The sequence below is a fragment of the Mauremys mutica genome, chromosome 23 (genome assembly GCF_020497125.1).
Source record: "Mauremys mutica isolate MM-2020 ecotype Southern chromosome 23, ASM2049712v1, whole genome shotgun sequence".
NCBI lineage: Eukaryota > Metazoa > Chordata > Testudines > Geoemydidae > Mauremys > Mauremys mutica.
In genome coordinates, this window is record NC_059094.1 from 9,606,932 (window position 1) to 9,630,276 (window position 23,345).

The 23,345-nt window shown below is 40.7% G+C and overlaps 1 protein-coding gene across 33 annotated transcripts in view; it reads right to left on the minus strand.

The window, feature by feature from the left end:
- The window catches only part of EPB41 (erythrocyte membrane protein band 4.1), a 160,962-nt gene that overhangs the window by 81,207 nt on the left and 56,410 nt on the right, over window positions 1-23,345 (minus strand). For 32 of the 33 annotated variants that reach the window (XM_044997492.1, XM_044997491.1, XM_044997493.1 and 29 more), the window contains 2 exons: window positions 5,552-6,029; window positions 2,317-2,547 (listed from right to left, as the gene is read on the minus strand). In XM_044997492.1, coding sequence (XP_044853427.1) covers window positions 2,317-2,547; window positions 5,552-6,022 — 702 coding nt within the window. In that variant the 5' untranslated portion in view covers window positions 6,023-6,029. Of the gene's footprint in view, window positions 1-2,316; window positions 2,548-5,551; window positions 6,030-23,345 lie in introns of those variants that run through there. The other variant, XM_044997506.1, reaches the window with a different exon arrangement.

Sequence of the window (23,345 nt, forward strand, 5' to 3'; positions counted from 1 at the left end):
ACAGCTAAGAAACTGCAAACTGCAAACAAACAATTTTTTTAGGCGTCAACTACATAATTGTCCCAGGCCTTCCCTTAAAAGGTCAGCTACTTCTTGTGATCGGATAAGGTTTTGCCCCAACCATGTTCCTCACCATCTCTAGGACATAAAATTATGTTACCAGAAGCATCCCATGTGATAGCAATGGTAGAAACACTGTTACACGAACACTGATGCACTGACCTAATTGTACAGGGTCATCTAAGGTAACTGCTTTGCACAAGAAGTCCTAGAAACCTAAACAGATCACAAATGAGTAACTAGACTTAACCAGTGGGTTCAGGGCTTAATTAGCTCAAAGACTAAGTGCCAGATTGTTTACGTATTGGGCTAGTACTCAGATGATGAATTAGATTTCTGTTGACTTCTTATTGCTCTGACACTGGGATCATCCTATGAGATATATATGAAAAACATGTACAGACAAAAACCTTTCAACTATAGGGGACTGAGCAGAGCTTCTGAAATTGATTTAATGGGGATGCTAAAAACATTATTTGTTTACTGCTATTTCTATTCTGAACAATACTGCTAGACATTGTAGCTCTACTAGCAATTTTTACATACTCACATAAAAGGGCATGTTGGGCATAGGTGGCGAGTTATATGGGCCCGTGGTGCCCCAATATTCTGGAATGTGGGCCCGGCTCCACCAATGTTTGGGCTTATATTTTACATACATTTTGATGTAAACAGTATCTCTGTTCACAATTGTCCACTGAGCATCAACTTGAAGGGCATGCTTAACCTTCTTTTCATAGGTGCAGGAACTAGAGGTGCAGGGGGTGCTGCAGCACCCCGTTTTACATGGGGTCTCAGCTGCCGCCCGAGGTGGGGGGAGTGAACAGGGGTAGGATATATATCGGCTTACAAGGCAGGTGTAGGGGGCAGGACTTGGACCTGTTCTAGGCACCACCAAAAATTATACAAAACTTGGCGCCCATGGTTGGCCCAGATCATCGGTTTCGTTACTGTGACTTGAACATTTAAGGACAGGCATTCTAGGACTTGTAGACCTACCTATGCCCATCAGGCATTGCAAGCTGAGAACGAGTCCTTTTAGGAAAGAAAGTGGAATAAAAGCCAAGCCACTTTCTCAGTGTAAGACAAGACACAGAGATCTCCACTGGGAAACTTGAAGCAGAACACCAGCAGCTGCTAGGTCTCCCCAGGCAAGGACAAGTGGAAGAGGAAAAGACTGCCTTGGATCCATGCACCAAGGGGTGAACCCCTTAACCTAAAGGGAGAACTTATGAACCTCTGATACGAGGACAGAAGGTAACCCAGACCATAGTGAGAGGGCTGTAAAGGCTGAAGAGACAGTTTACAGAATCTGAAACAGAAGGGTGAAACAAGCCTGAGAAGATGGTGTAGAAAGGAGAGGCTTCTTGTGTTGGGATGCATTTGTGTCAAGACTTGTTAAACTACACCCAAAGGGAGACAGTTTCAGAATTTGTCATTTTGCACACAGTTCCCCCTAATGGAAAACTAAGGCAACTGCAACACTCTGATGACAGGAATAGAAGCAACCCTTTCACAACCGCTAAAACCCAAAATTTGATAATTAAGAACGAGTGTTCAGAACCAGGGTTTGGCCTGGTGGTAGTGCTACCATCACCCTTTGTAAGAATTCCTATAAATACAGATGTAAGGATTGTGTCTTAGATAAATGATTAAGACAGACTTGATAGTTATGTGCCCATTAAGCATGCCTTCTAACTCTTTCAAGGCATAGCTCATATAAGAAGGAAGAATTTGAAAGAATAAAGCAAAAATAAGTATTTTGACCAAGTTTAAGTGGTGATAATCTCATTTTTTCTGTGGTGATTTGCTGAAACTATTTTCCTGTTACTAGTCAGCAGCACGTGATCTTAGATTTCCAAGGTATTCTGGGTGAAAAGCCAGCAAAGCATACAAATCCAGCTGACAAGAAACATTTTATGGCTCTGATCTGAATATTATTTAGAGTTATAATCTAATCTTAAGAGGATGTGAAATTATATCACACTCAAGCCTGGAGTATCAGAAATAGGGGCAAAGGAAGGAGAAAGCATCAGCAAGTGAGATGACGGCATTTTTTAAAAATCCCTCAAATAGAAATGTTGAAATTTTTTTTCCAATGTCCAAAGTGCCCCACATTCTTATCATATCTTAAATAAATTGTTTATGGCAGAAGTCCTACTCCAATGGACTTTAACCATTTACTTCACTGGCAGCATCACCCAATTCTAAACTCTCCCCCCCGCCACCCATTTTAAGAGACTGAATGGCACTTACATCCAAAGCACACTCGTAAACGGTGTCATCCAGCAAGGAAACCTTGCAGTACATATTTCTGTGTCTTCTTACTGATTTCTGGGTGGCTTTTAATTCTTGGTCTGCCTTTGTCTCAGGGTTCTCTCTTTTCAACTCTGCCTTGGAACACTCTTCCTGCACTCCGTCTCCTTCCTTAATCTCAAGGTCTGTGCTCTCTGGGTCTTGATCTTCTCTCCTGTCCTCCTGAGCAGGCTGAAATCCCACAACACCATATGTATTACTTACATGTTTCAAACAAGTAGCGTCAAACAGCATAAATGTACTGTAGGTGATTAAATCCCATTAGAGATCAAAGTGGGCCACCTCACAGTGGCTCAGCAACCTCGAGTTTTTCTCTGGTGCTGTATCTTGTGCTCTAAAGTCTACAATTTCTTTTTCTAAACTACATTTCTAGCCCTTCTCATTGAAGATCATTTCAATGTAAACCAATTCAGTGATGTCTGCCCAAGTCTGCAAAGAATCTGAAACAGCAAACAGCTCAAATGTCAACTGATAGTTATTCAGTTCAAGTGCATGTTAATTCTGAAGTCTAATGAAAATGTAAATCAGTCTCATTAGCTATTAGTTTATCAAAGCATGTCAGAAGGGACAGGGTTGATTATATTATGAAGACATGTTCAATCTACTGTTAATGGCATCTCATTTTAGATTGGAGACTCATTTTTCCAATCTGACCCCTCAATCTTGCAGGCAAAATGCTCAGCTAATCCATAAAAACACGCAATATCCTAGAATTGTTTCATTGTAAAACAGTCCTTTCTACATTTCCATTGGAGCCCTGAGAATGTGTCAGTTTTCATCACAATAAACCTACCCACATAATGCAGAATTTAATTTTGGGATCCAACGTTCTAATCAGTCTTCCTGTGTTATGAGTGATAGTTAAAATGGAAGACTTCCTTCATGCCATTGTGCCAACACATGCTTTAGTATCTGCAATTATTTAAATTTGATCAATGTTCACAGATTGCTGCTTTCTGCTATGACAGAGATAGGATAATCAGATAGCAGAGAGTCAGATGGATTTGGACACAAATGCTGGCTCGGAGGCTTTACAACAGGACACTGCACATAAATGGTTTCACAGTAGAAATATCTGTTAAAAGTCAGGATTTAAAAGGACATTAATACTAATTTTGAACATTATAGTCAAAATTAGCTTGTATGCACTGACCGTGGGGCTTGTTTTTGCACAAGTTCACATACTCAGTGTACCAAATACCTACAATTTTATTGCAAACCTCACTCATAATATTTGTTTTGCTTAAAAGCCCAGCTCCTGGAGTCAAGTGATTACATAAAAATCTCAGTTCATATTTTCAAGCTTCTCTCTGCAAACATGAGGGACAGAAACTTTTTTAAAAAACTAAAGCAGAGTGTATTGTAAAGGCTCAAACCAAAACACAAATAAGAACCTTCACAATTATTTTTTAATCTCATGATTTTTGGGAGCCTAACTCATGATTTCTGAATGTTTGGTTTGGCAATGCTATACAATTTAAAGTGGAAATTTCTCAAACTCCTCATTTAATGTTGTAGTTATGTTCCTAAAAAATGCTACTTTGCCCCCGCACACACACACGCTCACTCTGTGGAGGTGAGGTACAGGAGCGGGGGACAGGAGCAAGGGGAGGGGGACACCCTGACATTAGCACCCCTCTCCCACCCCCTTATGCACAGCAAGCAGGAGGCTCCCAGGAGCAGCTCCAACGCAGAGGGCAGGAGCAGCACATGGCAGTGCGGGGAGGGACAGCTGAACTGCTCAGCAATTGATAGCCTGTTGGGCGGCTGCTGCACAGGGAACTTCAGGGAGCTGATGGGGGGCTGCTGGTCCACCCTGGTTCCAAGCCCCTACCAGCTAGCTCCAACAGGCTGCTCTTCCTGCAAGCAGTGGACAAAGAAGGCAGCTGCCAAACGACGTTTAAAGGGAACATTGCGCAACTTTAAACGAGCATGTTCTCTAACTCATCAGCAACATAACGAAACAACGTTAACTGGGACGACATTAAGTGAGGAGTTACTGTAGCTATAAGCTTCCTATTTACACCACTGACAAGCAGCACTAGTCTGTCCACTAGATCACACTGCCTCCAACATACGGAGCTGGGAATTAAGGGACCTGGATTCTATTCCCAGCTCTATACACACTTGCTTGGGCGAGATACCCAGGCTAAATTATTCACAAACAGCCATCAACCTTAGGCGTCCAACTCAAAACAACCTGGACCTGACTCTTTCAAATGCTGAGCAGCCACCATGCCAGCTGAACTCGAGTTGCAGATACTTAGCACTTCTGGTAGGAAAGAAAAAGAAAGAAGCCCATTGTATTTCAAGTCCAGTAGCCAAGAGGCGATGTATCTAAAACCACAGGCCACTTTTGAACATTTGGCTATTAACATTCGGTGCCTCAGTTTCCCATCAGTAAAACGGGGATAATACCTACCTTTTAAAGCTCCGAGGTCTATGCATTTAAGGGTAGGATTTTTAAGGTGCCTAAGGAAACCACAAAATGACTAGTAGTTAGTTGGACACAAAGTCCATAGGCTCTAAGTAATTAATATAAGTATGTGTGGGGCCACAGAAAAAACAGGGCCTAACACTCTGGTGGGAGAAGGTTGTAAACTGACCCGAGGTCCATGAGGTTCTGAACTGTCACTTGTGTTGCTTGGACTTGTCTGTTTTGCTGTTTGTTTTCTGCTGAACACAGCTGTAAATTCCATGATGTGTTTTCTACTGACTTTTCTTCTACCCATAGTGTACATATGAGAATATTTAAAAATGAGTATTAAAAGTAACTTTCATAGGATGTAATCTGAGTTCTCATCCCGACTGACAAACTTCCTTTCCTCAGAGCAATATTTTTTGTAAGTGTTTTAGGAGCTTTTGTTAGTGTTTATATAATGCTTTGAAGATTAAACATATTATGATTACAACAGTAGGAATAAGTATTAGACAGCAGATCACACTGCAGAATAAAAAAAACCTAAGAGCAGGAAGTGTCAGATGTAGCATAATGTCTGTCAAATACTAGAAGTTCCAAAAAGGGTTTTTTTTCAGAATTTTGTGGGTTCTCATTGATCAAATCTAACATAGGAGGATTACAAACCTCTACTCCTTACTTAACCTGACAAATAATCCTGACTACATGAGCTAGCTGATTAGGAAGCCAAAGAGAATCCAAATCCACTTTGTTTACCTGTGTTTCTGCGCTGCTTAGTGAATGAAGATCTAAAGATGGGTCAGTCCTGAGTTCAGGTTCAGGAGCTGCTATTGGCGCCTTCAGTAGGATTTCTTCATCGGGATTGGTTCCTAGATCTGATTCTGTCTGACCTCCTTCACCTTTCTCTTGTGGACTCTCCACTTCTTTTCCCTCTTCAGAAACTTGAGACTTGGGCCTTTTGAGAAATGATGAAAAGAGGCGTGACAGCCCCCGACTCTCAGAAGTGCAGCGCTCTTTGTTCTTGCTCTGGTCTTCGTGTGTGGGGGTATCACCGTTGGATGCCTTCTGTTTCTGTCCTGTTTGATGATGCCCCTCAGATGCCTGTTGGGAAGCCTCGCCCAAAGAAGCCTCTTGCTTCTGTGTTTCAGCAGCTACCTCCTCCTCCTCTTTTTGCTGCTGCTGCTTAGGATTCTCGGCCTCAGCCACTAGACTCTTCTCTGTTGTCATGATGAAACTGTAACAGATTTTAAAAAAGTAAACAATAATATTTCTTCAGTGTTTACACATGCATTTAGCCATTGTAAATCAAATAGCAAGCACTCCAAGCACCACTTCCTGAGAGCTGCTCTCTCTGGTCTGTGGCCTACTGAGCTTTATATACAAGGCAATCTTATCACTGACAAATCACACTCGTATGTAAAACTAGACTTGACTTAGTGTAGTTTTTTCAAAAAATAGAGACCTTTTCATCCATGTCTACTCACACACCTTTTACAGTGAGGATTACACTAACAAATGTGTTTCAGATACATGAACGATTCTGCTTAACTCTGGTACTGCAAGTGTCATTTCCTTAGTACTTCCTTTCCACAACTCTTAGAATGCATCACAGTTAAAATTGCAGCCATCTTGCCTAATCAAAATAGTCAATGAGAGATATTTCTAGTGTGACAACTGCAGAAGACAAACAAAAGCAAATGAGGAGGTTTGTAGAAATAAAAGTGCACTTCTCTTAGCATTTCTAGCTTTACACTTCTTTCGAGTCTTCTTTTTCACCCTACAGTAAAACTTTGTCCCTGTGCTGTTTTGTGGGAAGGGAGTAGGGGGAAACAGACATGTAACTAAACAAGCCTCTTAGTAACATCCTATACAAAAATTCTGTGGCAGCCGTATCTCGCTTCCTGAGATACATAACTGAAAAAAATGGTGTAAACAGGAAGTTTCAGAAGAAAAACCTCCCAAAAAGATACACCACCTACAAGCAACAACACTCTTCAAAAGATCAAAAGTTTTACTACAACAACAAATTTCAGGTCCTACCAAAAATAAGTGTACCTGTAACAGACTAAAGAATCTAAATATTAAATTTAAAACAAAAAATAATCCCCTTCATTTCCTCTACCAACCTAGTTTGATTACTGCGTTACTATACAGAAGTACTCAGAATGGTGCTTATTGAGGCCAAGTTTAAAATGTACCTATTTCAACTAAATAACTTTGCCTTTAAGCAATCTGGTTTTAGTAAACTAAACTGCTGAAACCTAAGGAATTTGGCATTTAGAAATTGATACTTGCACTGCATGGGCAAAAAAAAGTCTCAAATTTAAACTGCAAAGGCTTTCTCAAATGCATTTATCCTGCTAATGGACAGCAGGTTTTTTTTTAAGTCCATTTCACTAATCTGATGCCATGTTTACTTCAACTTCAGCCTGGCTGTTGACACAAAGAGATGGAAATCACATGAAGAGCGTATCTATTTAAAGTATAAAGAGGACCTGAAATAATCATGCTTTGGAGGGGATAGAACTAATCTTTGAGAGTTACATCACATGCATCTGTGGTAACAAATTACCATTGCTTACATGGGGCAAACATGTCTGTTTCAATCCCTTCTAGCCCAAACCTTAAGTAGAAACATTTATTTAAAGTTCTCATTTAGAATTAAGAAACATTCAAGACATCACCCATTTAGGCATTACCACATTTAACATTCAAAACTTTGCCCAAATTACAAAAATGTAAATGTTCATTTTCCCACAGTAACCAAAATGCTTCAGATTAAAAAATAAATAAAAATTGTTTTGAAGTTTTCAACCACAGACACAAACACCACTGAATACTGATTGTCCTAAAAATATTGCAACTCTGTACATGTCTACTGTTCCAAACAGCTGAGATAGCACAGTGCAACTACTGCAAGTCTCTTATACAAAGCCCATTTTAAAATTTGTTCCAAATAGGTCACCATTATTTAATGTATGTTGTGGGTTCTTTTTCTCTGAAAACATATTGCTCATGAAAGGTGCCCTGGATGGGAAAGTCCTCCACTACAAGCAGCAATTCAAGGTTTCCCTCATGACCCCTCCAATACAAGATATCTCAGCCCTGACCTGAAGGGATGATCTCTGGGGAACTGGATGAAGGAGTGAAGTTCCACAGTCCTTGTCCTTTTAGCTGAGGCTGCAAATCAAGTGGTCACTGGTGCTGGAGGATTCTACTATGTCAACACCTGTGTAGTAACAGCTGGACTGAGACTCTCCAAAATCCCCACTGAACTTATTTTATATTGAACAGTGAGCTACCATCCCATGAAAAAAACCTCTATTGCTGTTCACCTGAGATGAATTTGAACCAACAATCCATAATAAGTGACAGGCTCCATATCCTATTGCAATCCCCTGAGTCAGGTGTTCTCAAACATTTTCATGAAGTGGATCATAGTCTAATAGTGTCTTGTGGACACCTATCCTTGCCACTGATGGACCATCTCCTGATCCACCAATGATCTAATACCACCACCATGGATTACGGCAATTTCTCATGTGGGAAAGTGAAGTATTTAAAGTATTTTTAACTTCCTTTAATGTGATTCAGTAGCTGGAAACAAGGAGAGCCAGCAACACAGGAGCAGCCACGGTCCACCAGAAAGTGCTTGCTTGGGGGAAAAAACAGTTTGGGAATGGCTGCCCCGAGCCATCTAGTCCATTCAATGGAGGTTTGCTTTGCTTTGCAGCAGGCTCCAGGAATTAAAACAGTTTTCCCCACTCACCCATAAGTCTACATCAAGGGAGTGCCCCCAACAAACAGCAGACTAGACAAAATTTAACCTTTCACCATCATTTCAGGCTGGTTTTAAAAATCTTCACAAGATTACATTTCAAGAAGTCTGAATCCTTAAATAGTTGCCTCTCTCTCCTTTCCACCCCACTCTCTTAAGATCCCCCACCACTCATTACCTACATTGAAGCTTAATGCTGTATTTAAATTTTCCTTATTCCATAATTTAGTCTTCTTAACTAGGCAATTAAAATATAAAATCAATGCTAAGCACAGCCAGAGAGAAAACCTCATATGTGCACAAGTTTGCACAATACCTTCTGCTGTGAGAGTTTTGAAAAGCCCCCTTAAATATGCTCAAAAGAAGAAATGTTAAATAGAAGAATGAGGTAAGGACAGCAGAACTAGAGATTTGTGATGACCTGGATTGTACGCCCTGCCATCCTGGAACAGCATGATAAGCATGTCCTTTCATACTTTCATATCTAATGTTTGTTTCAAATAACTTAGTAATTCCCATCTGCACCGTTCTCCTTGTTCTCTCAAGTCAGCAGGGTAAATACAGCATAAGACTGTTTCTTTAAAAAGTGTGGTTAAACTATGGAAAGTGAAAATGACACTGGAGTTCCAATTTATTGACTCAAATGTCTTCTAGCATAGCTCAGATTTCTTCAGTTTACAAAGAGGAGGATAATGTTTAACTTTTCAATAATCAGCCCTGCAAAAAGCCTGGAATCTGACAGTCAACTGTGGGTTATTTCAACACCAGCAATAAATATTGTGCAGCTATAACCTACTGTTATTTCCCTTCAGAGGTTAAGTGTGTGCTAGTGGGACCTAACTGTGTCCCTGTGAAATGCTACCACACTTGCTGTCAGTGGAGGCACAGTGGTATGAGAGACAGGACATTGTCTGTTAGCTAGCTCCCCTCGCCCTAGCGTTTGGAACTCATTTGCTCACCTTATCCTATGAAACACTTCCGTTATCTTCCAGAGTGCATTGCAAAGCCCATTTTCTCTTCTCTCACCTATAAGGTGATTTGGTATGGCTACCCAGAGACACTCGAGTGGGAATTCCAGGATAATGTTCATTTGTAATATTTATGTTGTTGCTAAGTTATTTGATCTTAGGGTAATTTACAGGTCTGTTGAATTAATGTGTTTTTAAAAGATTGTTACAGGTCCAGACAGAACACAATGGACCCTCTTCAAGAAGTAAAAATCCAAGAAAGTTAGAGCCAGATGGCACAACCTACTTACAAGAGGGTATGTGAAGTGTGGTATTGAATAATGTAGATCAGAGGACAAAGTTTAATGTAACTCATATATATGTAAAAGGAGAGATTATACACATTCTTAGTAGGATTTTTTTTTTTTTTTAAACAAAATAGGTCTAGTATTCTGTAGCTTGATAGAGGATTTGGTAGGGAAAAATGGACAATGAAATCTCAACAGCAGCAACATAAAACTGGCAATATTTGTCTTCATCAGCTACTCCTACTCTCTTGCTGGGGGAAGCAGCAAAAATTACACATCAATGTGTTTCAATTTGCAGGCCCTATGTGCAGCAAAATAAGCAAGGCATGATGTATGAGAGAGGGGAAAAAGCAAACACGCACGGGGCTTAAGGGTACGTCCATACTTACCGCCGGGTCGACGTGTAGCGTTCGACTTCTCGGAGTTCGAACTATCGCATCTAATCTAGACGCGATAGTTCGAACTCCACCACCGCGAACGGCGGTGGCAGAGTCGACGGGGGAGCCACGGACTTCGATCCCGCGGCATCTGGACAGGTAAGAAGTTCGAACTAAGGTAGTTCGACTTCAGCTACGCTATTCGCGTAGCTGAAGTCACGTACCTTAGTTCGACCCCCCACCCTAGTGTAGACCAGGCCTAAGATACCCACACTGTACTCTCGGATCCCAACCGAGTCACATCTCTATTCCTCTACAATTTTTGGAATGATACCTGACTAGAACAACAGTTGTCTTTCAAATTTTTCAAGTCTTGTCATGTCAAATCAATACAAAATTCCACCCATAAATGCACACTGGAAGCAACATTAACAGAGGTGGAGAAAAATCAAAGTTGTTAGTCCAACTTTAACAGCTACAAAACTAGATATTATGACAGGAGTTGCCAGGCAAGAACTAGTGTTTAACCAATTCAGTGTTGCCCAAAACCCTGGACAAAAACCACACACTTCCACCAATGGCCAACTCACTGGGTACATCCCCGAAGAGTTGGTGTTTAATTGCACTGCTGACACTCCTATATAATACAGAATGAGTATACGGCACAGAAGAACCCATATTCAGTAGAGAAGGGGTTAATTATGAGTCATGTTTTGGTTTGGCTGCCAAAACAATGTGCTTTGTAGCTACTTCCCATTGATTTCATTTAGAAAAAATAAATGGGCAAGAATCACTATCAAAACATCATCTATTAAAAATTCCCTCCTATCTAAAGGTAAATGCAAGGCTCTGGAAGTGAAGAATAAGGATGGTAGGCCTGTAAGATAAACTCTTTTTATTAAAGTGAAGTAAACAGGATAACTCCCCAATAATAGACACTTCCTCTCGGAGAAAACTAATATTAAAGTCTCTGGACCCAGAACAACAAAGTCTGTTTACTTGGGTGATTTCAGTAGTCTGCAACTACACAACTGTGTTTTTTTCCAACACTGAAAGGTGAGTCTTGCTTTAGATGAGCAAGTCTTTCCTTTGTCCCCCCAGGAATTACATCGTACCTCTTCTTTCTCAGGGACAGCCCAGTGATCTGATCCAAATGCACTTCACAAACCTAGGGATGTGGAGATAGGCACGTACATGTATTGCCTCTTCCTGTCCTTCCCAATAAAGATTTAATAGAGTCAGTTAGCCACCACCACCACCAATTCACTAAGTGCCGTCAAATACTGTATTTTGTTACAAGGTCCCTGATGCACTCATTGTCTGTCGCTCTGCTTGGACTCACTAATTATATTCTCTCTCTGAAGTTTTTCATTCAGAATTCATTTTTATGGTTTTAACTGAAAGCGTAAGAACACAAGGCCCTGTATTGTAAGATGGAACAAAATTAAGACTGAACATATATTATTTAAAATACACGCCTTAAACTTTCATTATAAGGAGGCATTTCTAAGTAGTATTTTGTTTTCCAGTGGAACCTTCATAGCACAGCTCACAGAAAGAGCAACATTTTTTTTTGTTTTTTATACACAACTATTTTGTTAAACCCTTAGGGAAGACACTATATTAGGAAGATACTCCCATACCTTCCCCAATTTGGAAATTTATATATTTAAAAAAAAAAAAGATTTTGAAATGCAGACAAAGCTTTCATTCATATCTCCTCCACTCCCAAACAGTCTCTCTCAGATCCTGCAGATCATTTAGATGTCATCTTATTATTCATAACTTCTGGGACACAAAGACACCTGCTGTATAGATGAGGTTTTGGCTCATGCAGTTCTGGAGATTGAGTTCTTTTTAACAATTCAATTTTAAAAGTTACATTCTATTCTATTCAAGTTGTTATCCCCTTCTTATCACCATAACATCAGAGCACCTTCCAGTAGTGCATTAAGCAACACGACTAATGTCTGTGACATGTGATTAGCATCTTCTCTCATCCTCTCCCCAGGGGAGAAGCGTGTGTACAGTGTAGCATTTTGTTTTGGTAGGCTGATTGGTTGCTTAGATTATTTATTAAAAGGTATGCTGCTGTGTGTTTGTTAGAAGTTAAAATCAACAAAGCATGCCTTCCAGTTGGAATGGAAGGCATAAGATTAGTTATGGTCCTTAGCTCCTGTAGGTGTCTGTTCCACAGCCTTAGATCAGTCCTCCAGAAAGCTTGTCTCTGGCACAGACAAGCTTTACCCTTACAGTAGAAAGTTCAATTGTGACTGAGGAGCAGAGTTGAGCACAGTGGTCAGCATCCCAAAGCTTATCTTTTATATATGCTGGACCCAGGACATTGAGCACCTTGAAAATAAGGACCAACACTTTGAACTTGCCTCCATAGTCTATGAGAGATCAGCACAGAGAGCAGAGGACAGGTTTAATGTGCTCATGATAGCCTGAGGAGCCATGCAGCATTCTGTAGTAGATAGAATTTCACAGGACTGATGATTTCAGGCCCAGGTACACACAATGTCAGTATTATGCCAACGACAAATATTTCAGAAACTACAATAAAGTGTTTAATATAAGAGAAAATAGAACTGCAAAACTGAGCTTGAAATACTCTAACTCCTAAAAAAGACTGCTGTTAGCAATCCAATGAATCCCCAACACCCTCTACAGAAATTACATCCTTACCTTCAAACTACCAGTCCACTTGTTACCTCCCCTGAAACTCAAACCATGCCCTAATTGTTCACATGGAGGGCATCCTCCTCTGATCCGTGAGGCTAACATAATATAGTTACATCTTTCTAGACATCCTTTTTTCAGCAAGGGAGAGAGTCTGGTTTTTATAATAAAAAACTAAAAAAATTAAAATTAAAATTGAGTAAGTAATTGGAAGATTCTCTATTCTATTTTCTGTTTCAAACATTCATGGTTTGAATAAACTAATTGGCTATTCCATTTTATTGGTTCGAAAAATGGAAAGTTAGTGCTGTTCTAAATATACTGGGTGTTCTAGATTTCAGCATCAGTTCTGCCCTCATTTACATAAGTGCTACTTCAATAACTAAAATATGGTTATGCATTATTTACGCTGTACACTTTTCAAGGTAGTAAATTTTCAGGTTTCTAACACCATCTGAATTATTTTAGTAATAAGTTTTCAACAACAATGACCAATTTAATTCTATGCATCAAGAAACTCCAACAAATATCTGACAAAAGAGAAATTATTTCACTTACAAGCTGCACACAAGTAGGAAAAGGGAATTGTTAGTGAAGGACGCTAGCGCAAACACCCAATTCAAATAGCAGATCAGACAGGACTTTGGATTCTGGAGTCTTGCCGACTTCCACTTCTTCCAACATACCTACACTCAATTGTGGTAATTCAGAATGTATCTAACTGGAAAATCTGGAAGGACTGAATTGATTCTGTTGGCTCTCTTGGTTCCAGAGAGTCTAGATATTTCAAGCCTTACACTGAAAACACTAAGTTATCACTGTATATTTGTCTTCAAAAGGTCTTGACTAGCATAAGTGATTAAAACGTATTAAAGTATAATAAAGATGTCACACCGAAAGCAAATATAGCTGGGTTCATTCATCCCAATGGCTCAGAGAAAGACTAGTAGAGGGATATATAGCTAGCACAGTGGGTCTTAACATTGATAAAGTGCTTGCTTCACTGTCCCTTAATCAATGCTTACTCAGAAGCAAGCACGTTTATTATTCGAACAAGGTTAAGTCACTAACTTATCGCCTTCAACGCAAAAAGCAAATCCCCTGATCATTTCAACATATAGTTATGAAACATACCATTTAAACTTCAAGGCTTTGTTCTTTTAAAAGAAAACAACTGGGTTTTATTTTTAGCTTTTTTTTTTTTTTAAAAGTTAAGAAGCCTTGAATTTTTATAATATGTAGCAGTATTTAGGCATTAGGATCTACTACACCATTAAATACACAATATAATAAGTTTATTTTATGAAGTCATACACATTACAATGTGCTGCTGTTAATCTAGTTACCTAATAAACCAACATATGGCTTTACTGAAAGACAAAATGCAACATGAACGCTGCTGCTGCAATAAAAAGCAACAAAGAAGGGAGATTTCAATTAAAGGACACAAACTTTAAATATTGTCCATTTTAAAGAGCAAATTAAAGGTAGTTTCAGGTACTATGCTGCATCCGAGTCCCCCCTATCAATTTTACAATTACATTTTCCGGTTTCTCTTAGTAAAATAATTCTCTCCCTCCCCCTATCCTGGTCTTGTGAAAGGTCCACTCAAACCATTATGGAAAAATGACTATATGAAAAGTACTGTCAAGTGCACAAAGTAAACGAACTGAAAAAGAATTCTCTCTAAAGCATCTTCCACTTATAGCAATCTTTGGTACTTGTTGTAACAATAGATAAATTTTCAGAAGAGACTTACTGAAGTGTTACTGAAGATTAGCAATCAAACAAGTATACTCCAGGTAAATTTCTCAAAAGGTTCTTACAAGGGTTAAGAAAAGACAAAAAATTTGTTGAAAAAAGGTTGAGAGTGAAACCTAATGCAAACCTCAATAAAAATACTAGCAATTCCATTACAATGGAATGCTGGCCGCCGCTTCCCACAGCTCCCATTGGCCAGGAACGGCGAACTGCAGCCACTGGGAGCTGCGGGTGGCCGTGCCTGTGGACGGTCAATGTAAAGAAACTGTCTTGTGGCCCGCCAACAGATTACCCTGATGGGCTGCAGCTTGCCCACCACTGTTCTAAAGCTTCTGGTGACATGAAGAGCACAGTACAGATTTTATATTTATTCAATTTGTCCTTGATAGAAATATCTGACGTGTGTTTTCTCTGTTTAAAACATACTAAACCTGCTTAGAGCTCCCCAAATTAGGAAGGTAAATCCCTTGCAAGTTATTTAAAATGTTATTTGGGTCCTTTACAAGCTGTTAGGCTTTGGGTCTTGAACAGACTGACAGTGTCCCTTTAACCAAATGGTGAGGTCCTATTACCAGAAGAAATAAGATACGTTCACCAAAACATCTGAAAATTTTGCCTCAGTAACAGAGGAAAAAATAAGTCTCCCAGTGTTACAACACAGATGGTACATTGTCATTGCCTGGATTTAATTCTCACCGGACCGTTCCCAGTAATCTACTGTATGTCAGCAGCACTATACCCCTCCTTCATCCTCCTACCACGGTACAGCTTTTCTATTTAAATGAGGGCACAAAACAGTAGCTTACCATCTGCTTTCAGCAGATCATTTGTGTCAAACTGAGGACTGGATTTATAAAAGGATCTGACATTAATCGAGGGATAAAATTTATTACAAGTTAATAGTGTGCAACTCAGATAAAGTTCCTCTTTGAAGTGTCCCAGAAAATGCTTTCCTGATAATAGCCTAGATTTAAAAACAAAAAAGTTTGTGATATGCAGCAGTTTAAAAATCTCGCTAACTGACAAGGACAATAGCCTCCAGAAGGTTTACATTTCACTTACATCTGCTCACCAGTAATACAGCTGGAAATGCCTACAAATTCACAACGTGCCAAGGAAACATTCAAAACTGAAATGAGTTAGGCCCAATGCGAGGACAAGCAGCGTCCATAAAAACTATTCTTTTAAATTACTTATGGAATTAGTTCACTCAGACTTACATGATTACCTTTTCCAAGCCCACTGGTAACAGTAGAGTCCCAAAGCTTTAATGGTCTTTTTAAACATAGCACAGGGACATAGATACAAGTATTTTCTTAACTTCAAATATGCTTAAAAAAAAAGAGAGTCTTCCCATGCAAGCAGCTGTTTCTCTTTTTTACTACATTACAGAATGTAATCCTTATGGCTAGACTTTTTCTTTATTGTCATTCATTACAGACATCAGAACAAAACTACAAGGTTTATTATAAAGAAATCTGTATGATATAGCTGTTAAAGTTCACTTCTGAATCAATAGCAGCAATGCTATGAAAACAGTAAAAGCAGCAACGGGCACAACTCCATAGCTGGCAGCTTGCCTCAAGCCCTGTCTTTATCGATGACCCATCAAACTGTACTGAGGAAGATAGAAACTGTTAGAAGAGCTGCCACTCCAAAAATATGACTTTAAGGCCATGTCTACACTACAAACTTTGGGTGACAACTTATGTCAGCATGCAGCCTCCGAAGTTAGTACATCACCCCTGTACGTGCATACTTGGCTGCTTGTATGGGTATGGCATGTACTCACCAGGAGTGCCTGTGTCTAAGCAAAATGTGGGGCACCCCAGTAGGTATCCCAGGGTGCCACATGCCACAATCTTTGCAATGCCTTTTGGGAAATTTTCACATGTGGTGTGGTAGAAATGAGTAAGCACAGGGATCTGTGGGATCTTGAAGTCAAGTTCCCAATATGTAATTTTCTCCACTGCATAATGTCATCTATGTCCCATAATTTTCACTTTTTTTAATCCCACAAACCCACACAGGATTTTCAGTGTCCACCAGTATCTTTAACAGGAGCATGGAGACTGAAGAGCTGTGCTGTTCTCATGAACACTGTAAATACAGGATGCATGATCCTCTTCTGTTTGGATAACCAGAGGAAATACCCCGCTTCTGGATGAGAGAAAAGATCACTGACTGATGGGATTGTTCTGTAATGCAGGTTTGGTACAATGAGCAGTGGCTGCAGAACTCTCGGATGCGAAAGGCCACATTTCTAGATCTGTGGTCCAAGCTCACCCCTACCTTTCTTTGCAGGGACAGCAGAACGAGAGATCCGTTGACAGGGGAGAAGTGTGTGGTGATCACGCTCTGGATGCTTTTAATACCAGATTGCTACCAGTCAATGGATAAGCATTTTAGAGTTGAAAAATCCACAATGGGGGCTGTTGTCACACAAGCATGTAGGTCCATTAATCATCTCCTGATACACAGGACTGTGACTCAGCAACATGCAGTTCATAGTGGATGGATTTGCAGCAGGGGCACAATAGACAGATAGCATTTCACTAGTTTGGCACCAGTCCACATTGCCACAGAGCACATCAATAGAAAAGGCTATTTTTCTATGGTTATGAAAACACTGATGGATCATCAGGGATGCTTTACCAATATCAACATGGGCTGGTGAAGGAAAATGCATGATACTTGCATCTTTAAGAACACAGGACTGTCCGGAAAGCTGCACACAGGGGCACTCTTTCCAAACCAGATTACCCTTGGACAATACTTAAATGCCAACAGTGATTCAAGGGGACTCAGCCTACCCCTTGCTCATAAAGCTATACACTAACCACCTTAACAGCACCAAGGAAATGTTCAACTACAGCTCAGCAGTGCAGAATGACAGTTGAATGTGCTTTTGGTAGACTGAAGGGATACTGGTGGTATTTACTCACTAGACTGGATCTCAATGAGAAAAACCAACCCAATGGTTATAGCTGCATGGTGTGTGCGCATAATATTGATGAGGCAAGGGGGGTGGGGGGAAGCTGCCACCAGGGTGAAGGTGGAGCAGCTGCCTGCTGAGTTCAAACAGCGAGACACATGGGTCATTATAAGAGCTCAATGTGGAGTTATGCTGTTGAGGTGGGCTTTGAAAGAGCACTTTAATGGTCAGCCACAGTATCGTTCTGTGCTAGACTGATCCTGGCTTTGGGTGCTGTTAGGAACCATGTTGTGCTTGCTGTACATTTATAACTGACTGTGCGTTTTACTGAAGCTATGAATTATGCAATGCTTGCTGTACATTTATGTATAGGACTGGGCATCTCCTTAACCTATCACTTCTGTGGTGCTGTACGGTTACACATACTGGGTGCTTTGAATACCACTAAGCATTCTGCATGGTGGGTTTTGAACTAATAAAATTCTTCATTTTCAAAAAACAAATTTATTGTGTCAAAAACAGTGCAGAAAAACACTGTGCAATAGAACAGGCAATGCAACATAAACCAACATAACAAAAGAGAAATTTAAAATTTGAAAGGCAGCAAACATTTCTGTCCATTTCAGTGCACAAATATTGTCGCTTCTAGCTGCAAGAACATTAACTGTGGTTCACACAGGTCCGGGTATGTGAAGGTGTGGTTTTCCTTGCTGTCCCATGTCATGGAGTGATGGGGGTAAAGATGAGGCCAATGATGCCATGTGGCATGATGTGGAGTGCAGGGAACTGCTACCATGGAGTTCTCTAAGGACTGCAAAGGGTGGGAAGTCTAGGATTTTTGGACCGATAAGTCAACCAGGGTCTGCAGCATTTAGGTTTGTTGCCTAAGATGACCCATTATCCTCTGGTGCATCTCCTTCTTTCCTGCTGAGACTGTCTCCTCTCCTCTCTGTCCGTCTCCAAGCTGTCTGACATGTTGGCACTCCAGGGACTTTGTTCGCAGTCCAGTGCAGCAGTGGCTCTCAGAATCTCACTGCAGATATCTTCCCTACTCCTTTTCACATATGTCCATGTTTCTATGGCTGGTCCACAGCTGTGCTCACACAGACTTTTCATAGCAGGCCCAGGAGACCCAATTCCTAATGCCTACTCCAAGGAGAAGCATGTCTAGTGCGTAGAGACAGCATGATTGGTTGGTCAGTTGTACACAAGGGAGAACTGCTAATTGTGCTCACAAAACTGGGAAATCAGAAAAGGGCATTTCAAAAACATGTGGGATGTTTTCGGGGGGTTGAGGGGGAGGACTTTCCAGTCTCTGTGATCCATGGGCAGTGGTGTTTACAATAATTACCAGAGCAATCACTGTCACAGGGCATGGGACATTGTGGGGACATCTGCTGGAGGACTACTGGGTCGACAAAGGTCACAGTTTCACACTCACACTGCATTGATCTCAGTAGATCAACTATGGCTCAACACCATTTGGGGAGGTGGTTTTACTGCGTCTCCATAATAGGGCTCTTAAATCAGCTGGAGACAACTGAGTGTAGACACATGCACAAATAGGTCAACATAACATGTTGACCAGACATTAGTGTTAGCAACCTGAAGTTTACAGATAGCAATGATTTTATGCCCCTTTCACAAGTCTGCGTCAAGTTAAGCACAGCAAGGCAAACGAGTAGGCACAAAAACAAAGAAAACACCAAAATCTGACCAGATAAGAGCAGTCTCAGCAAGGGGCCATGGTAACAGAACAGCATTCCATAGGCCACCACTAGAACCTAATCAACAGAATTTTAGCCTCAGATACAATAGGATGTACAAGGTCCCTTATATTAAACAATGCAAATTTGAATGCAGGTGAAGGCTCATGGGTTAACCATATTGGATGACAACTACAGTGAGTGAAAAACTAAATTTTTCTGATTGGCATTATCCACAGGTCAGAGTCAATAGTGCTTTTACTTTATAAGAGTCATGCCGCTTATGTCTTTAACACAATAAACTGCAAATGATAGACACTGACTCAACAAGTTACATTTAAAACTCTCACTCTATCAGTACTATATAGTTTCTAAAGGAATAGTTTCTTCTGCTCAGAGGCAGTATACTTCAACTGAGTGAACTGGAACAGATTTACCATCAACACTTTGCAAAAGGTTTTTTTCCTGTGCACAGATGTGTTTACTCACACTATGCCTCATTTATGCTGGAGGTATAGCAACAGAGCTTGGTCTCCTTCCTTCACAGTTTTTCAGGCACTTAGTGAAATGGTTTTTGCTTTTGTTATTTTCCCTTCAGTTGTTTCCAAGCCAAGGCTATAATTAGGATCCAAAAGGGACCTATGTACTCTTCTGATAAAGAGCAGCCTGCTAAATAGCATGTGTACACGCAAACACACACACGCGTATTATTAGAGGAATGAAAAAAGATGTTTGAGACTAAAAGATTTCAAAGGCTTTAGTTGGCTACTGTTTTTCTGTAGCAGATTCCAAATGGCTGCATTAAGCATGTCTGGCCATAGCTAGCTCATGCACCAGACTGATTCTGCCTATCCTCTATGCACTCATCCCGTTATATTTAAATGCTTACAGAAGCAAATGTACGGCAACGAGGTTTGGGTGCACTATGTGGTTTTCGTTATTCAACCCACTCAGCTTCTCCCCCCAACCCCAAGACAAATTGCATTAAAGAGACATCAGGTTTGAAATAATTTTTTAAAAACAAATTGCTTATCTTCATTGTAAATAATACTCAAAAGGATTAAGACTCTTTAAAAGCAAATGCAAAAATACAAATAAAAACAAAGTTCTGGGTTTATACTACCAAACAACATCTCTTTAAAATGGGAATTGAGCACAACTCTATTTCTTAATAAGTCACACCACAAATCCCTTGCTCAGATAAGTACTCCCACTGACTTCAATTAGGGAATAGGGTTTGCAGGATCAGGCCTTAAATCAATTACTAAATATCTCAAAATTGCTGTCCACTCAAAAATAAATATATTTATTTCAGCAGATAACTAAATACTGATGCAGCTCTGAACTGATTCCAAGATCTCTTCATTTGGAAAAGTAGTTTTGTTTTTTGACCTTCAGTCACCAGCTGGTAAAGAGCACAAGGGGGGGTGGGAGGGGAAAAAACCTCAGAATTCCAGAGACAAGTTTTGTCAACCAGCTTTCTGTAAGCTAGTCACTTTTTAATACTATTACAAGGAATATCAGTGACCTTAGACTATACAAGACCTAATTGCCAAGATAAGAAAGGATATTCAGTGTAGACCAAAAAGAAACTGAAGGTTCTCCTTCTTTCCATTGTTTGACATTTTAAAAAGAGAGGACAGTTGAGTAGAATACATTTTAGTTCTCCCTTGTGCCAGGCTGTAACATGACATGTTTCCAAGGCAGTGATGCCTGGATCACAGTCTTTCAAATAATTTAAAATGTTGTTCAAAGACACCAGTTGTTTATTTTTTGGGGGTGGGGGAGGGAGGGGTGGGAGAGAGGCAGGGAGGGAAGGAAGGAAGTATAGAATAGTCATGAATTAATTACATCAAAACAAAACATTAGTGGCTAATTCATTCTTTACAACCATGGTGGAGCAAGCAAAGGAGAAGAGAAGAGTTAGAGCCTCAAGAATCCCATCTCTTCATTATTATTGCTACAGCACCCTAGTGTACATAGCACTTTAGAAACACAGAAACTACCATACTAGGTCAAACCTGTGGTCAACCTAGTCTAACCTCCTGCCTCCCGCAGTGGCCAGGACCAGATATTTCACAGAAAAGTGCAAGAAAACCCACTATAGGTAGCCGTGGAGTTGCCTACCCTCCATGAAAGTCTCATCATAAGATACTGACAAACTCTGAAACATGAGGTTCTCTCCTTCTTCTAGTACTATTTTATTAGCATTAACTATGACAACTCTGGATACTCTTATTGCCCCCATAAATTTCTAGTCCCTCTTTGAATCTTGCCAAATTCTTGGCCTCAACTACATCCTCTGGCAATGAGTTCCAAAGCCAAATGATTTATTGTGTATGAAAGTGTTTATCACTTTTGGTTCTTTCAAACACATGTAGCAGTGTGGGGGACAAAATTCCCACAGAAATGTGAATGGAAGAACGGTTCAGCAAGGCAGATGCATACAGCATAGAGTAAAACATGAACAGGGGTGAAGCAGACAATGAGGACAAAGATGCAGGTGAGTTACAGAACTTTATGAAGGAGGAGACTGGGAACCAGGTGAGGGAAATGGAGTATGGAATAACTGATATCAACACAAGGGGCAAAGAAGAAATTTGTATTATGTTACTAGATGAAGAGGCAAGAGCTGGGTAGTGAGACAGAAGTTTACCACAATCTAGGAGGAAGATCAGAAAAAAGTATACTGAGATTTTGGCAATGGAAAGAGAAGTAGAAGCAGATACTGAAGTGAACAAGGCATGGCAAGATATGTGAGGAGAGAAGGAAAAGTAGGAGTCAGTAGGGACTCCCAAGGTTGTGAGTTGGGCAAAAGGAAAGATAATGAAGTCATCAAAGATTGAGAAAAGAAGAAAAGAGAAAAGGTTTAAGGAAAAAAAGGAGTTCAGGTTTTCAAAAGTTTGAAATGAAGAAGCGATGGGACATGCATTCATTCTCAAAGCACTCATATTAAAAAAGTGACCACCCTACATTGGGCCTGGAAAAGGATCCTACTGAAGACAGTCAACTCCATCTGAAGATGACAAGGACTGCTACATAGCAAGTCAACTTCCAACAGCCCAAGAAGAGGACAAAGCACATATCCAATAGCAGTAGCATGTTGCCTAGTGGGAAATTTCAAGTGGTTCAACTTTACAAATCCTTATTAAGGACTCAAAAGGATATGGCGAAATCACTATTATGCTTCACAAAAATAGACATCTACATCTACATTTTCTCAAGAGAAAATTCTTTCCCCTTATATTTTCCTTAGACATTTCTCAAATTACTACCACCACTCTGTCTTAAATGTTCTGCCACTTTAATTTCCCTTCCAATGTTCAGCACCATGTGTGTTACTGCAGTAGCACAGAGAAAAGTGAAGGAAAGAAAAACAATCTTAAAAGGTACGTACTACACACAATGCAGTCAAAACCCTTATCTCCACTTTGTAAGCCATAAGAGTTTCTGTCTTAAAACATGCTATATGGTGCCTGTACCGCGCCCCATTGCCTAGAGCAGCATTTCTCAAATGCGGCCACCAGGCGCTTTTCTTGAGGCCACAGCCTCCTGGGCTATGATCTGGGGGGAGCGGGGCAAAGCAGCAGCAGCCCCTCCCCGTCCCTGTTTGCTCCTGGATGCACCACCTTGGTGTCAGTTTCTGGGGCCGCCAGCAGGGGTTAGGCGCTGCCCCCCTCTGAAGACGCCTGGGGCACAACACTGGAGGAGAGGGCAGCCAGTGAATTCCCCACCTTCCCAGGGGCAGTAGGGCTCAGGCTTTGGGCTTAAGCCTTGAGTCGGCAGGGCAGCAGGCTCTGGCTGCAGGGCTCCAGGCTCCAGCCCTGGGCTCCGGCTGCATGGCAGCAGGCCCCAAGCTCCATCAGTGAAGCTTCAGCATCCCCAGGCTCTGTCCACTGTCTGCAGGGTTTCAGGTTCCAGCCCCCCGACTGCCTCCCCCGATCACCCCTATGGCCCCTGACTTCCGCTGCCTCCCCCCAACCTCCATCCAGGGTTTAATTTGTTCCCAAGCTTGCCCGGGCTGAGCAAATCTGCTGTGAAAAGTGATACTTTTCA